The sequence below is a fragment of the Penicillium solitum genome, assembly GCF_028829755.1.
Source record: "Penicillium solitum strain IBT 25940 chromosome Unknown utg000008l_segment0_segment0, whole genome shotgun sequence".
Taxonomy (NCBI): domain Eukaryota; kingdom Fungi; phylum Ascomycota; class Eurotiomycetes; order Eurotiales; family Aspergillaceae; genus Penicillium; species Penicillium solitum.
In genome coordinates, this window is record NW_027072127.1 from 2906533 (window position 1) to 2921476 (window position 14944).

Sequence of the window (14944 nt, forward strand, 5' to 3'; positions counted from 1 at the left end):
CGCTTTATATAAACACGAAAAAAAAAGTCCATGTTTTGATGGAGCGTGCGTTTCATCGGCTGTTTCCAAAATTATCTACTCCGTACCCAGTTGCCGATGACTCAGCGGCAGGGGGGGGGGGGAAGAGGGAAATTGATACAATACGTGTAAGTTCATAGAGAAAGCACTGTATGTATTCTGGTGGACGACGAGGAGAAAGAGAGGACGAGAGAGCAGGCAAACTATCTGGGTTCTATTTACATGTGATGCCTTAGACATCCGGGCATCCAACAGAAATTTAGATCAGTACTACGTAGTAGTAGCATTTATTGGCACAAAAAAGGTTCATGGCTAGTCCGCGTCTGTGGGGAAGTATAGGCAGTAACCATGCCAAGCGCCCAACATACTGTGTACCGGTGCGCCCCAGTCAACGATAATTCCCACTGAGCGATAAATCGTAAAAATTAGGTACCTTTTGTATGGGAATACCACACAAAAGGTACAAAGTATGCAGCCCACAATATTCATTTTTTTTCAACCCCCTAGGTGAATAATAGGTCTATATATGTTATTTAAGAGGGCTTTGGTTTATTTGGTATTAATATCGATAACAAATATCTAGTGTACTTAAAATAATAAAACATTTAAATTTCTACATACAATTTTTATATACGCCGCTTTTTTTTAATATACTTCTCACCCTTCTCATTCTAAGTATTTAGAATTAATCCTAGTAGTATAGTAGCTTGAGCACACTTATATTATATATGAGTCAACCTATTTCCCCTTTCCTTATTTTGAGGGTCTATAAAAATGGATTTATGGTGTTTGTACCTTTTATATGAACATACCATACAAAAGGTACCTAATTTCTAGATATTGCGTCCGGTAAAAATACTGCATCCTCTAGGGCACCAACACCGGGTACATAGGTGTGTTAGGCGCTTAGTACGGCTACTAGGCCAAAATGTAAGTTCGTCGTCTCCTGTAACATGATCCTAATAAACTAGATAAAGGGGAAGGCGACAAGAAAGACTTTCCCGAAGGAATCAAAAAAGAACATAACCTCAAAAACCAAAAACATACAACAGTGAGGATTCGCTGGTGGTCACCCACCCAACTACTAACTCACCGGCGTGTGGCTTAAGTACGGCTGAGCGGACGGGAAGCCCTGTTTTCCACACCCTATGGTCGTATGTATCAGGTCATGTGTGGGAAAGAATCATATCCTAATAGTGTGGAGGTGGTTGGGTGAGTGCCCGTGGATGGTCATACGGTGACAAGGGTAGGGTAAAAATCGCACTATTTTTTTTTGCTCAATGTCCCTGAATCAAAGATTATTTCTCGCTCTCTCTATTTTGTAATCATCCCTCCCCCCCTTGCTTTCCCCATCTGGTTTGAACTCTTAACGCTGAGCGTGCATTCTACGTCTGGCAACAACCCCTCATGAAAGAAGCCATGGACCAGCAGTTGCTGCCCTTCGTGAAATATTCTGATAAAGACAGAACATAAGAGGCCCCTTAGCGCCCTAAAAAATGAGTCTAATTAGAATAGACCAGACACACCCCATCTCACTCTCACAATTGAAGGAGATTCAGGTGTGGACGTGTTAGATGATGAACTCATTTACGATGCCCTCTTCACAATCACGCGGGCTGGAGACGATCCGCACACACGGCCATGCATCATTCACTGGAACCCCGTCGAAGACGGCTGTGGCCAATCGGGCATGAAATTGCTTTTCCATGGAGAGGAGGGCCTGCAACTCAAAGAGTTAGACCCTGAAAATTGCCTACGAAACTCCTCATCCCACGAGAAGTAACCACATCAGATCCTTACTTCAAGGAGCTCGTCCCATGTAGTAGCGTCTCCTGGAAGGCGCCCTTACCAGCTGTGCATTTCGAGGATTCCGGTCGAGAAGTAACCTATTCAATTCTCTGGCCAGGTGGTGAAATCCCCATTTGGGACTGGGGGAAGCTAGCGGAACATAGTGAACGCACATTGGTCCCGAAGTCCACCCCAGTGGTACTTCCCGGTCCATCATACCTGACATTTGAGACGCCGAACTACAAGAGCGACCCTGAAGAGCGCGACCCTCAAAAGAGCGACCCTGAAGAGAACGACCCTGAATATTATGAAGACCCGCCTCCACCTTCACCACGCTCCATTTCACCATCTGCCTGTGTGAACGGCGCCCCCATTTTCAGCGTCACGATCACCGGCCCTACTACCCTATCGATGAAAGATCAAATCCACTCGAGGCCGCAGTACCCTCTCACTGTAACCGTCTCCTATCATATAGAGGCTGGTTTACCATGTTTAACACACAGCGGCATGTTAAAATTCCATTCATACATCTTCAAACAACCCGACAATCATCACGAGGGGTTCAGGATATATAGGAGAGGGAATGACGGGTGGACTCCATATGAATGGAGGACGCACCAGCGGGGTTTCATAATCACTGAACCTCGGGCACTTAGGGTTGGCCGCAATGACGAGAATCACTTCTGGACCTTAAAACCCGGGGAATCCTGGTCGTTCACTCGCAAAGTGAGTGAGTTTCCGAAGGAGGCAGCTCCAGGTGATACGTTCCGGTATCTTTTCAAAGGAGCTACGCTTGACTGGTGGAATTAGGGCAATTTCGAACCCCATAAAGACACCGTGGTTTGGATACCTGGGTGGCTTCAGGCTAAGATTCAAGATCCTAAAGACAATGAAGGCAGACCTGTAGTTGCTGTGCCGGCTAGCAATGCGGTGGAATTTACACTGGTTGATTGAGGCTCTAGGGCAAATACATGACAGGTCTGAAAAGTCTTTACATTGACATCTTATTCCTTATCACTTCACAAGCGGCTTTGTCTCGACATGTTGTATGGCATTAGCCCCCTTAGCTCGTCATACTGGAATGGATGATTCTATATCTACACCACTTCGACTAGCATGAACACGACAACTTGCATAACCAGTCTGGCTGTTCCTACATCATAGATTTGGGGACACTTTTACTATGTATAGGTGCTGTCTCCATGGGGGACTTGACACCGTGTGTTCTTCAGGCCACCAGACGGCTTGGCATTGCCTCCATTATCGGATTGCCAGACCACTCGAAGCTCGTTAACTTTGACAGATCATAAATACCTGGCATCGAACCTAAATATATTCACCAGAAAACCAAAATGCTCTATGGTCATACAACGAATGCAAATCCTTGGTCCCCACACCCCAGCTGAGTCTATTCACAGAACCCTCGCCCTCCAGCAAGATAAATCTTCTAGGTCAGGTTTCTTTGATACTGCGGGTGATGATGAGAGATCCGGTGATATTCTCATGGCTTGACATCTTCAGATTCATTTAAGTCATGTCAATTGTAACTTGATTCTAAACTTGGAATACTGAAAGAACGTCTCACGATCGTCTTTGTGAGATGTCTTCAATGTTCAACGCTGAGCTGCACTTCATGATTTGGCCCCAGGATTGGTAGAGATACTAAGAATACTTGATATCTTAGGCCCCTGGAGCCAAGGCTGGGGGCCGGGAGTAAGCACTACAAACACTACAAGCTAGTCTGGCCCCCGCAGCCAAGACAGGCTGTAGCGAGTGTCGATGTCACGCTATTCAGCACAGCCCACCATCTCTGTACAGCCCTATCCACTTTTGCAGATCTCAGTTACGCTACCTTCTTTTATTATTCAGTCAAAGCTCCTACTTTCCACATTCTTCATCCCAAGAATACTTTCAATCTACCCAAGAACACTTTCCTTGATTACCTACACACCCTCACTATGGGAAAAGACAACTTCATCCGCCAAATCGAAAACTCCGTTGAGTTCAAATCCCTCGACAAAGTAGTCAAGGAAGAAGTCACAGCGCAAGATGCAGTCCAAGACCTCATCGACATGACCATGAGTGCATTATCCATCCATGGTCCAAGCAAACAAGGCGGGATCGGTCTCCCAGACTACAAGGTCTCTCTTGCGGTAATGGAGCTCGCTCAACGCCTGGAGCCATCTCAACACACTAAGCTTGTCGAGTTCACATCTCATCTCCAGAAGCAAGTTGCCGTTGATCCATCTACGAACGAACCCCTGAGGGTCCAGGGAGATACCCTCTGGACAGACATGCCGTCGTTCGGCTACACGGAGCTTGAGACGTGGTACGAGTTTGGTGGCGATTACAAAGGTGATCCATCCTCCAATTTAATCAGTCAGAGCACTAACACTGGTAGACCCATCGGATGCAACTCTCGATTCTAGGCAACGAGATTTCTGGGTGAATCTCAACGCTTTCCTCGCGCAGCTCACCCAGGCTGCAGACATTCACTATACACCTTCCAAGGAGGAAGTGAGATTTCATCCACTGGACAAATCACTACGAGCCATCTGGACCATAGCGATGACACTTGAGGATGAGTGCCTTCCTGCATCGCTGGGAGATACGGCAGCGATGGAGGCCGTTTGCCAATGGTTCATCTACGCCGCAGAGCGACTGTGGGCAAATGTGCTCAACAATCGCACGTATCCTGAAGCGGCTGGTGCTGGACCGGGGAAGAGGTATGAAAAAAAGGGCTGGACGGGCTATACGCGGGAGCGATGGGGAGTCTGGGAGGATGCGCTCAAGGAGGCTAGGGCCAAATGCCAAAATGAGCGGATGTGGAAACTGATTGATGATGCTTTGGCGAGTTTGAGAAGGGGAATGGCGAATCAATAGTGGATACACCCATTTAGTTCTAGTGAACATTCATTTAAATCCTTTGGGTGGTTAGTTGTGTAGTATAACGATATCTATTCCTTTTCACTTTGTACAAGTCTAGCAGGATCAGCCTGATCCGATTATGATATTCACTCTCATCCACCCGTAACTGGCTTTGACCCTCTCTTCCTTATTCATATACTACTATAAATTTTCATGTTCCCTTCTCTGCTGACGTTATTTACATGGGTAACGCGCTACCTACAAGATATCGAGAAAGGAAAAAACACAAATGAAAGTTGGAATTATTTTTGTTCCGCCAGCCAGTAAGGGTAGGTAGGAAGGGTGGGCATAGACAGACGAAGAAAAAAATGCAACAAAACACATACAACAGCATGTCTAAAATGGTGGTCACCTAGCGCCCACGGTTCGGGCGGCGGCTCGCCGCTCTATTCAGGGCACTCAGCGCAGATATTCACCCACCTAAATATTGCTCACCCAGATATTCTGCCCGTATAGCAAAAGGCACATTTCACATCATGACCAAAAAAGATACAAGTACCCTTCTTTTCCCCTCCGTTTCTATCTCTCCAACCTCGCTTTATCACGAGCAAAATGCGGACTAAGCATGACCTAACGTTAAATTATATGGCGAATATTATAGATTTCGGGGAGCATAGTAACAATGAAATTTAGCGGGTAGTGCTACTACGAACAGAATCTCGTTATAGTCACACGTTACATATTTTCGACAAGAAGGTCTAGGCCTTGACAAGTAGGCTTCCGCAGAGCCCACAAAGCCCAACCCACCCCAACCCACGAAGGGACTGGGCTTTGGGCCCGGTTCTTGGGCCCACGATATGCTTTAGGATTCTTTTTGAGCCCACGGCTTATCGTGGGGGCCTATTAGGGGCCTATTCCTTAATAATTAGTGCAAATGATGCTAGTTCCACGTGACTTTATAATTACTACATCTTTTGCCTATAATATTTAGCAATTCTCTTATAGCTTTTGACTTGAAGTGAATATAAACTAGTCCTATTAATAAAATACGCTAAACTTTTATCTTAATTATATACTAGTAGATCTTAAATTCATTATCTACTAACCTAACTAATACTTTACAGTTATAAGTCCTTAATTAATTTAGCTAGACTAGATGATATAAAGAACTAAAAATGCTACAGAGCACTCTTTCTAAAATATTATAGTTATTTCTAACGATAGTAGACTAACTTGGAAAGACGTCAAGCGAGTTTCCTGTCGGCAGACTTCGTGGGCGGTTGAACTAGTATGTTGAGTTGACCCATTCGCCAACGGTAGGAGGACTCAATTTATCAATCCAGAAAGCGAGATTGGAGTCTATTATTACAAAGCTTATTCAAATGATCAAGGTGCAGCTAAATTAAAACCATGTACATAGAGAGGCTAAGATGACCCCTTGGCGTCTCTTTTCATTCTCAGCCGATTTATTGTATCCGACAACGAAGATACGTCCGAAAAAGAAGAAACGTTCGAGACGAAAGATATGGGGGATACTGGTGACTCCCCAACAAGCTCCATGGCTTCGTATCTTCTTTTCTCGCTCAGAGAGATCGCACTCTCCATGAGCCTTTCCTTGATCCTTGCTGGTGCAGCCATGCAGTAGCGCTTGAGAGCAACAATAACAACCTTGAAGCCTGGAGAGTCAACATTCTGAAACTTGCAAATTCCCCGGTGATCTGCGGCAATACCACATCTGTCTGTTCCATCCAATATTGGTGCGGCACTCTCGCGATCTACGATATAGTCCATCGTATATTTCATATCGGTGCGCAACTGCTCCCACAGAAACAGTATGTGATACCGTGACATCAATGGAGAAAAGTCTTCGGCGATGTTTTGAATTGTTTCGGAGTCATCCTCGATTCCAGTAACTAGACTTGTTTCGAAGAGAGCGACCCTTTTGGGAACAATGAAGGACGCTAGCTTGTGGATAGTGTCGAGCTGGCGTGCTTTGGTGGAGCCATGGTGGGGAGTGCCAAAAAACAAAATGCCGTAAGTGCAAGTATAAATCATGTGAAGTCGAGCGCTCTTCGCTGATGTGCGACCTTGGGATAAAGTGAGGGCTCTTTTGACTATGATACCTCCTAGAGAATGGCATATGAATATGATGGGTCTCTCGGTGGCATCCTCGAACTAGTCACGGTTAGCTAGAAAATTCGTTGTCTCTCAGATCCAAAGCACATGAAGTCAAGCCAAGCTGAAATATTGACAAGAAAGCATTATAATGGAAATGTCCCATTATTTGTTCCTTGTAACTTGGAGGCGCACTCCATCCCAGTCCAAGGCAGCCATGGCAGCAGGGTTTGAAATATAAAATACAGCAACGAATATTCCTTACAGTGTACATCACTACTTACCTCTCTGTCATTTTGAAGCTCCTCGATAAGGGTCCCAGCATGTTGTAGGATTCGGTCTGAGCTTGTTGCCTTACCGCCCAAAGAATTTGTGTTGGCGTTATACCCCCACGACATGACCCGGGCATTCTTGATGTAGTTGGGAAGAAGGTCGCTAAGCCAGCACACCTTTGAAGCTTCATGAGTCCATGTTCGCCGAGCGTCACCTTGCAGACCATGAACAGCGACGATACTATTCGAACCAAATGGTCAGCTAGTATTACAATTTGTCTAGAGGCCAGTACATACTCAATATCTATAGGCTGTTCGCTAGGTCTGAATAGTTCAATAATGCCATTATGCAGGGAACCCATTCGAGGCATGTTCAAAGGTATAGAAAGTCAAATTTTCATATGATGAGAAGATATCACCATAAGACTTAGCAGAAAGGACGGTTGGGGCTTGGTTATAAGATCTTCTCTCGAGGCAATCTCCGCTGGACTTTGGTCGATCCAGGGGTCTTTAGAACAAGTAACGATCGTCACAACAGCCAAATCAGTCATTGCATTTGATTGGATTCTTTTCGTTTATTTGCTATCTATCTATAAATAGTTCCGTCCTGCATCTAATCAAAACACGACGCATAACCCGGTGTACATTTATTGAAACATACGTAATCTCACCTAGGTGCATGGCGTGCTTGAAAAATTACGGAAACTCAGCCGTGTCAGATTTTAGGCACCCGATGTGCATACGGATAGGGTCTGCAAGTAAGTTCTGTGATGAGGGCAAAGGGTTGATCCATTTTTTAATTTATATGTACTTAAATTGATGAGCCGTCTGTCTAGCTTCGATCCCCAATCATAGTTTAGGATCTGTCTGGTTTGAGTTTTCAAACCGAGTTTGTTTCAACGACTCTTAATCCTCGGCTCGCTTGATAGCATGATGGAACTCTGGAATCTAGCGTGTCAATGACACCCTGCAACCCTCACCTAACGATAGCACTAATGTCACCTTTTGCCTCTGCTGGGAGATCTTTTCAATTCCTTCCGTCTGATGGGTGGACCAACCAGTCCACGTACGTTGTTGGACCTTTTTAGATATTAGGTGTATACCGGAATACTCTTGCAGAATTCGAGCTGTAGTGTAGGATGCTTCAACAAGAGCGAATTCCTCTACGGGGCCAAGAAAATTAGCAGTTTATCGACAGATAAAAAAATAGAAGTTCACTTACGCCCTAGGCAGATTCGAGGACCCCCACTAAATGGTAAATAGCCCCATGTTTTGGTATATTCGGGCAAATCTTCGTCCCAGCGTTCTGGGCGAAACTCTTCCGCATCCTCTCCATATAAGTCCTTTCGGCGATGCATCGAGTACACACAGAATGCTACATTCTCGCCTTTGCGTATGAGCACGGGTAAGGTCCCGTCGGGACCACCACCTGTGGGGAGGAAGGTTGTTCTTCGAGCAGTCCGCGTGTTGACGGGCACGGAGGGATAAAGTCGAAGGGCTATTAGCAACGTAATCATCAGCCACGATACAATCAAAACTTCATGAAATCCGGAGGGCAGGACTTACTTTCTTTCAAAACCTTTGCTAGGTAAGTCATTTTGTTGATGTCTTGTCGATCGATCTCTGTCCTAGATCCCACCACTGAGGTAATTTCTGCTTTCAGCTTAACTAGAACATGGGGATGCTGGGCTAGAAGAAAGCTAGAATTCAATCAAGGCAGTTAGAGAATAATTCAACATGAACCATAGAAAAGAGGATCTTCACTCACAATGTCCAACTTAGAAGGCACGCGGTTGTGTCTCTGCCAGCGAGCAACATATTGACCAGTTGGGCTCTCAGAGTTTTCCTGTCGCTTGAATGCTTTGGGTCCTTTGCAATAGCATCGAAAAACAAGTAACGGTCATTCTTTGCTGTGTCTTCCTCTGGCTTTTGACTTCGCTCCTCGATAATTCCATCCACAAACTCATGGACAGAAGCACACGAGCGTTGGAATTTCCGACCACCGATCAACCAGTACAGGTCCAACAGACGAAACCGCTGGATAACGTAGTTTTGAGCAACGTCAAATTCATTCGCGAATTTTGCCCCTCGTAAGTTATCAGCCTCTTTAAGGCTATCAACGGACTTCCCAAAAAGAAGCTCCGTGGTCGTGTCCAGGGTGAGATTAAAGAACAATGGTTGAAGATCGATGTCGCCCTCATTAGCGTGTATATGATCGAGCAGGTTGTCGACGTGGGGTCGGAAAATGTCCATATCTCGGTATTGCTGCTTTGCGAACTGTGGACGAAGCAGATCTCGAGAATGCTTCCAGGAAGCTCCTTCCTGAGTGAAAATGCCGTCTCCAAGCAGAGGGAAAAAAATCTGACGACGAAGTCCAAAGTTGAAATCTTTTTGAATAATCAGTTCTTTGGTTTTTGCACATTGAATCGAGAGCTCAAGCTGGTGGCTTCCTACCATCAAGTTTAGAACTCATCATGGCCTCTAAATTCTTTGGCTCGGTCGTTCCATACGCTATTGTACCCAAGAACTTTTGTTCTAACGTCGTACCAACATCCGTAAAATGGAAATTAAACAAATCCATCAGCCTTTGTTCATAATCGGCTGTCCAAATTTGGATCAGACGATCAATCCCCAGCGGCCACCAATTTCGAAGTCTCGGAGCCCGACCACAACCATGCTGGGCACCGAAATTCTGATCCGACTATGAATAAAGAAATGTCAGTTTTATCAGTATTATCACGATTTAATTTCATAAGCAAAGTCCAACAAACCTTGTACAAGGCATGAGCTCGAATGCTTTGATACACAAGCCACGATATGATACCCCCGAAGAGTGTTGTTGACAGGATAAGTGGTGACATCTCCAATGCGCCCCGTCGGAAATGTTGGTAACTTTTACAAAACAAAATACAGAGAGAGCGATCGTGTAATAAAATATGAAACTATTCTGAATGGCTGAATTAAGGGGCTGAATCAAGTGCACGGGGTTTAGAGCCTTTTTAGGGCCCTCCCGGACTAGACAAGGGTATTCTGCGCTTTCAGCGTGATGCATTGGCGCCGTGTGATGCGGCCCGCATTAACTAACATGTGAACACATCCGCGTATCAGGATGCAGATTGGCTAGTCCGGTCGAGCCTATAAATCAGCTTCAGTCCGTCAAGGCTAACCATCCTTGGCTTGGTTTGGCCCTGTACCTAGGTAGTTTGTGTACTTATGTGCACTAGCAACTAGCATTAGCCATTTTGAAACAGAGAGTCAAACTAAGGACTCCGTTTAACCTGGGTTTTTGTTGGGGAAGGACACCCCCTCTTCTCGATTGGCGATATTTTATCAGATATATATTTTTTCCTAAATACTTGCCATACTCTTGTGAGGTTCTGCCAGTAATTTCCAAACACGGTGGTCTCAATGACCGTAGAAACAATTTTCCCGGTACCCACTGACGGGAAGTGGGACGATCTATGTGTCGAGTAAGCTTTCAAAGGCCGACTAAGGATCGCGAATGGACCTCGCTAATTGAGCAGTATCGTTGCCGTCCATGGGTTAGATGAAAATGGAATGACGGCTTGGGTTCATCCCAGCAATGGGTGTTTTTGGTTGCGCGACCTGCTCCCTAACGAAGGGTTCAAGGCTCGTATCTTCACTGTAAATTACAAAGCCGATGCTACCTCGTTCTTCAGTAGCAGTTCGGCCGATCGGATATCGCATCATGCTCAAACTCTTGTGGAAGAGCTCAACGCCGAAAGAGAGCATGATGATTCCATACAGCGACCCATAATTTTCCTGTGCCATGGTCTTGGTGGCTTGATTGTCAAGAAAGCCCTTATCTACGCCTCTACTTGCACTTCTGCGAAGATGACGCACCTGCATTCTGTTTTTACTTCTACTTTCGGCTTGATATTCTTTGGCACTCCTCATGAAGGTATAGAGAAGGCCAGGTGGTCTCTTCTAGCAAAGGGGTTGAAGGGTGTTCTCAAGGATCGAAGCCATCTCATCGCATCTATGGAGAAGAGATCGGAAACTCTCCAGACCATCTCCCAGCAATTCTCTCCTCTTCTGAAGAATTTCTACGTTCACAACTTCTGGGAAACACTTGAGACATCGCGATCCATTGGCTCAGGACATATTGTCAGTTACTCTTCAGCCGCCCCGCCATGGGATGATACCGGGCGCTCTGGACTTCCTGCAACCCATTCACAGATGTGCAAATTTGGTGACCGTGAGCAGCCTGGCTACAAGTTAACATGTGGGATTCTCCACAGGTTTATTAAACTAGCGGGACCATTAATAGCTTCGCGACACCAGGAATCCCATTCCTTTCTTGCTGCGCGAAGGGCACATGAAGCCACGGAGATTCTGGCATTCGACATACATCACGACAACAAACCTGTCAGTTTCAAACTCAAGCCCGCCACAGACTCTCAAAATCAGCATTTCCTCGTTCCACTCGCCGTAAGCGACAATTACACAGGAAGAGAGAGGCTTGCCCAAGGACTCCAAGAAAAGCTACTGGCGCCTAATATACGCCAAAAGCGCTTTGTGTTGTACGGTTTGGGGGGATCTGGAAAGACTCAGTTCTGCTTGAAATTTGCTTCAGATAATCGAGACAAGTAAGATTGACTACCTCACCCCAAGCAGATCGCTTGGAATAATTATGTTGAAAATGCTAATATATTCATCCTTAGTTTCTGGGGGGTCTTTTGGGTTGATGCAAGTAGCCCAAAGGCTGCTGAGCAGGCCTTTTCAGGTCTTGCCCGTATTGGTAAAGTGGAGGAAAAGTTGGAGTCTGGCCTTTACTGGTTGTCAACGCAGGACATGCCTTGGCTATTGGTCATTGACAACGCAGATGATGCAGACTTTGACTACGCCAGATACTTTCCTTTGGGTGCTAAGGGGCATATTTTAGTAACTTCCCGAAATCCTGACTGCAAAGTTCATGCAACTATTGGGTTTGAGGAGTTTGCAAACCTCGAGGAGGAAGATTCGATAACTCTACTTCTGAGGTCCGCCATCGTGAGCGACCTTCTTGATTTGAACGCAAGAGCTACTGCTCGTCCCATTGTGCAAGCCTTGGGTTGTCTACCACTCGCTTTGATACAGGCGGGTGCCTCCATTCGCCAGAATATATGTTCCTTGGAGGACTACCTGAATGTTTTCAATTCCTATAAGAGGAAGCTTTTCCTCAATGGGATCCAGCAAGGCCAAGGCTCATATGAACATACGGTTTTCACAACATTCGAAGTCTCCTACAACAAGATACGAAGCCTCACAACAGATGAGGCGAAGGAGGCCATTGAGATACTCCACGTCATGGCATTTCTCCACTTTGATCAAATACCAGGCACGCTTTTTGAGAAGGCCTGGGAAGGTTTTTTCAGCCATGGAAAGCTTAATTCTCTCAGCAGCCTCGTTGACAGGATCACACAAATATCGGGAGATTTAGTTACGCTGTCAAGTGGATATGGAGGTTGGTTTACGATATTTGCCGAGGGACGGCTGCCTCGTATTTTCTCCCAGACTGAAAATTCCTGGGACAAACTCCGCTTCCGCAAGGCAATTCACCTACTTTGGTCATATTCCTTGATTTTACAGAATGTCAGTCTCGGAAGCTATTCAATGCATCCTATGGTTCAATTCTGGGCGCGAGAACGACTGCAAGTAAAGGCCCAAAAGATTTGGGGCAACATCGCATCTCGGGTATTGGCTGAGTCGATCACTACAATTTCAGAAGACTCAGAACTCGTATACCGACGGTGTCTAGTGCCACATATAGATTCTTGTTTGAGAATTGACTACTGCGATTCCCGCAAAGGTTTAGAGTTCGACAATTCAAATATGGGTCAATTCGAGCGATTTGCCACTGTCTACGCGGAAGGAGGTCGATGGAACGATGCCGCCGCCATACAAGAAAGAATTCTCCACACCCAGGGCGATTTACTTGGAAAAGACAGCTTTGAGGCTCTAGATGCCATGGCGGTGCTTGCTCGGAGCTACTGGAATTCAAGTCAAGCAGGAAAAGCTTTAAGGCTTCAAACTTCAATTTGGGACCTCAGCAAGGGAAAATTGGGCCCCTTTGATCCAAGGACGCTTCAAGCTATGGACAGCTTGAGTCGTACACTTTGGTTGTGCGGTTCTATCTCGAAAGCCGACAAACTGGCGCAACAATCATACGAGGGATTGGCGCAAATAATGGGGCCGGACCATCCCTACACGCTGAGTGCTATGCATAGCTTTGGTCGAACCCGTTTGCATCTGGTGGACCTGAAGAAAGCACAGGAACTACTTCTGCGGGCATGGGAAGGGAGAGCGAAGCTGTTTGGCGCGACCCATCTGGACACCCTCGAGACAATGCAGGACCTTGGTATGACTTGCTTGGCACTCAAGGAGATTGAGGAGGCTGAAAAGCTAGTATCATTTGTTCTTGATTGTAGGAAACGACTCCTCGGTAATGAACATGCTCATACTCTATGGTCCATCAACGATCTAGCCAAGGTATATTGCGCCCAAGGCTACCCGGAGGATGCAATAGTGCTATTGATTCCGACGCGAGAAATCGCCACGCGAACCCTGGGAGTAACTCACATTGGTACAACAATGACAATTTTTAATTTGTCGCGAGCCTATTTACTTTCAACTCAGTTTCACAAAGCGGAAATTATTCTAACTGACCTCATTGAAACGGAGTCCAAGGCTTTAGGTCCAAAGCATCCAGACGTCTTCTCGGCAAAGATGGAACTCGCAGAGGTTTTGATGAAAATGGGAAAGGTGCACAAATCAGAAGAGCAATCCCAAGAGGCAATTGAAGGGGTTTCCATACTATTTGGGCCTGAAAGCCCTCGCACAATTCAGGCAAAGGCGCGACAGGCTGCAATATTCAAATTGGGCGACAAGCCTCATCCTGATATGATTTCCTCATTCAAAACTACCGAAGTCTAGCTCAAAGCAATCTGAATATGTTGCCTTAAACTTTTTCTTTTCATGATTGAGGCTTGACATTAATAACATCTTCACATTCTGAGGTATGATCAATGCTGTCACCGTTTTCCTCTACGCATTTTTTTTATTACAGACCGCTGGGGTAGTCCCCCGCCTCTTCTCATCGGCTTCTCAATCAACGTTATCTGCCTTCTCTACCTCTCTGCCTACCTTGGTGTATCCGACCTGTCCGGTGAAGGGGACCCCTCACCTACTGCGTGGGTCGCTATTGTGGCCATCTGCTTCTTTGCAGTCGGCTACGGATTTATATAGGCGCCTGCTTTGTCTTTAATGGCCTCGGATATATGCCCTACCCCGATTCGGGGAATAGTTATAAGCATTGCCTATATCTATTAAACTTTGCTGAACGGCATCACTAGGGGTTTCCCAAATATGCCTAATAGCGTGCATGCCTTTGGCCCTTTCGCACTCTTCGCGGCATTTACGTTTATTAGCACTGTATAGGTATGTTTTGCGTTCCTAGAATGCAAAGATCGCAGCATAGAGGGTACTGAAATATTGTTTTCGAAGCCTTGGTATAAGATTATAATATATAAGGTGTCGGAATACTGCAACGAGAGCTCGGCGACTAAAAATGATAATCTAGAGAAGGCGGCGTCTAGCTAGCATAAAGAATATATATCTCCAGTTAAACATACGTATGCCAGACCGATCAACGAGGAGACTTGACAAATTTCATCGTAAGCACTTAACGGGGTGACCGAGGGGAAGGAAATGTCAGCTGTTCAGGGGGGTGCAGGATATTCAGGTGGTAAATAGTGGTGTTCAGGGCATTCAGGTGAATGGGCTGAATGGGCTGAATGGGCTGAAGATTAGGGCGGCAAGAGGATATTTCATAACGAATCGGAAAGACACACAAAGCATGCAAAAAAACATACAACAGTGAG

The 14944-nt window shown here is 45.8% G+C and overlaps 5 protein-coding genes across 5 annotated transcripts; 3 read left to right on the forward strand and 2 right to left on the reverse strand.

The window, feature by feature from the left end:
- Positions 1-1514: 1514 nt before the first annotated feature.
- On the forward strand, positions 1515-2616 carry N7455_010403 (uncharacterized protein; the record flags this gene model as incomplete). Its single annotated transcript, XM_065606442.1, has 3 exons — positions 1515-1518; positions 1539-1797; positions 1842-2616. The coding sequence occupies 3 exons, from the start codon at positions 1515-1517 to the stop codon at positions 2614-2616; spliced, it is 1038 nt and encodes a 345-aa protein (XP_065460405.1).
- Positions 2617-3764: 1148 nt separating this feature from the next.
- N7455_010404 (DUF3632 domain-containing protein) lies at positions 3765-4689 on the forward strand (the record flags this gene model as incomplete). The annotated part of the gene is made up of 2 exons (XM_040955011.2): positions 3765-4161; positions 4208-4689. 2 exons carry the CDS (start codon positions 3765-3767, stop codon positions 4687-4689), a joined length of 879 nt encoding a protein of 292 aa, XP_040814703.2.
- A 1521-nt stretch (positions 4690-6210) lies between these two features.
- N7455_010405 (esterase/lipase family protein) lies at positions 6211-7449 on the reverse strand (the record flags this gene model as incomplete). Its single annotated transcript, XM_040954914.2, has 3 exons — positions 7359-7449; positions 7074-7302; positions 6211-6849 (listed from the first exon to the last, which is right to left on the reverse strand). Coding segments are annotated over exons 1-3 (942 nt in total), but the record flags the coding sequence as incomplete, so codon positions are not given.
- A 472-nt stretch (positions 7450-7921) lies between these two features.
- N7455_010406 (cytochrome P450) lies at positions 7922-9934 on the reverse strand. Its single transcript, XM_065606443.1, has 6 exons — positions 9833-9934; positions 9516-9762; positions 8830-9448; positions 8628-8761; positions 8284-8559; positions 7922-8224 (listed from the first exon to the last, which is right to left on the reverse strand). Exons 1-6 carry the CDS (start codon positions 9920-9922, stop codon positions 8010-8012), a joined length of 1581 nt encoding a protein of 526 aa, XP_065460406.1. The 5' UTR covers positions 9923-9934; the 3' UTR covers positions 7922-8009.
- Positions 9935-10469: 535 nt separating this feature from the next.
- N7455_010407 (uncharacterized protein) lies at positions 10470-13997 on the forward strand (the record flags this gene model as incomplete). Its single annotated transcript, XM_040954887.2, has 3 exons — positions 10470-10531; positions 10586-11671; positions 11747-13997. The coding sequence occupies 3 exons, from the start codon at positions 10470-10472 to the stop codon at positions 13995-13997; spliced, it is 3399 nt and encodes a 1132-aa protein (XP_040814652.2).
- Between the last annotated feature and the right edge of the window lie 947 nt (positions 13998-14944).

Bases quoted from the DNA above. Each gene is read 5' to 3' on its own strand.
- N7455_010406 (XM_065606443.1), bottom strand. From the start codon at position 9,922: ATGTCACCACTTATCCTGTCAACAACACTCTTCGGGGGTATCATATCG. The intron at 8,762-8,829 runs GTGAGTGAAGAT...ATTGAATTCTAG, and splicing joins TGCCTTCTAAGTTGGACATT to CTTTCTTCTAGCCCAGCATC. The intron at 8,225-8,283 runs GTAAGTGAACTT...TTGGCCCCGTAG, and splicing joins TCCTCGAATCTGCCTAGGGC to AGGAATTCGCTCTTGTTGAA.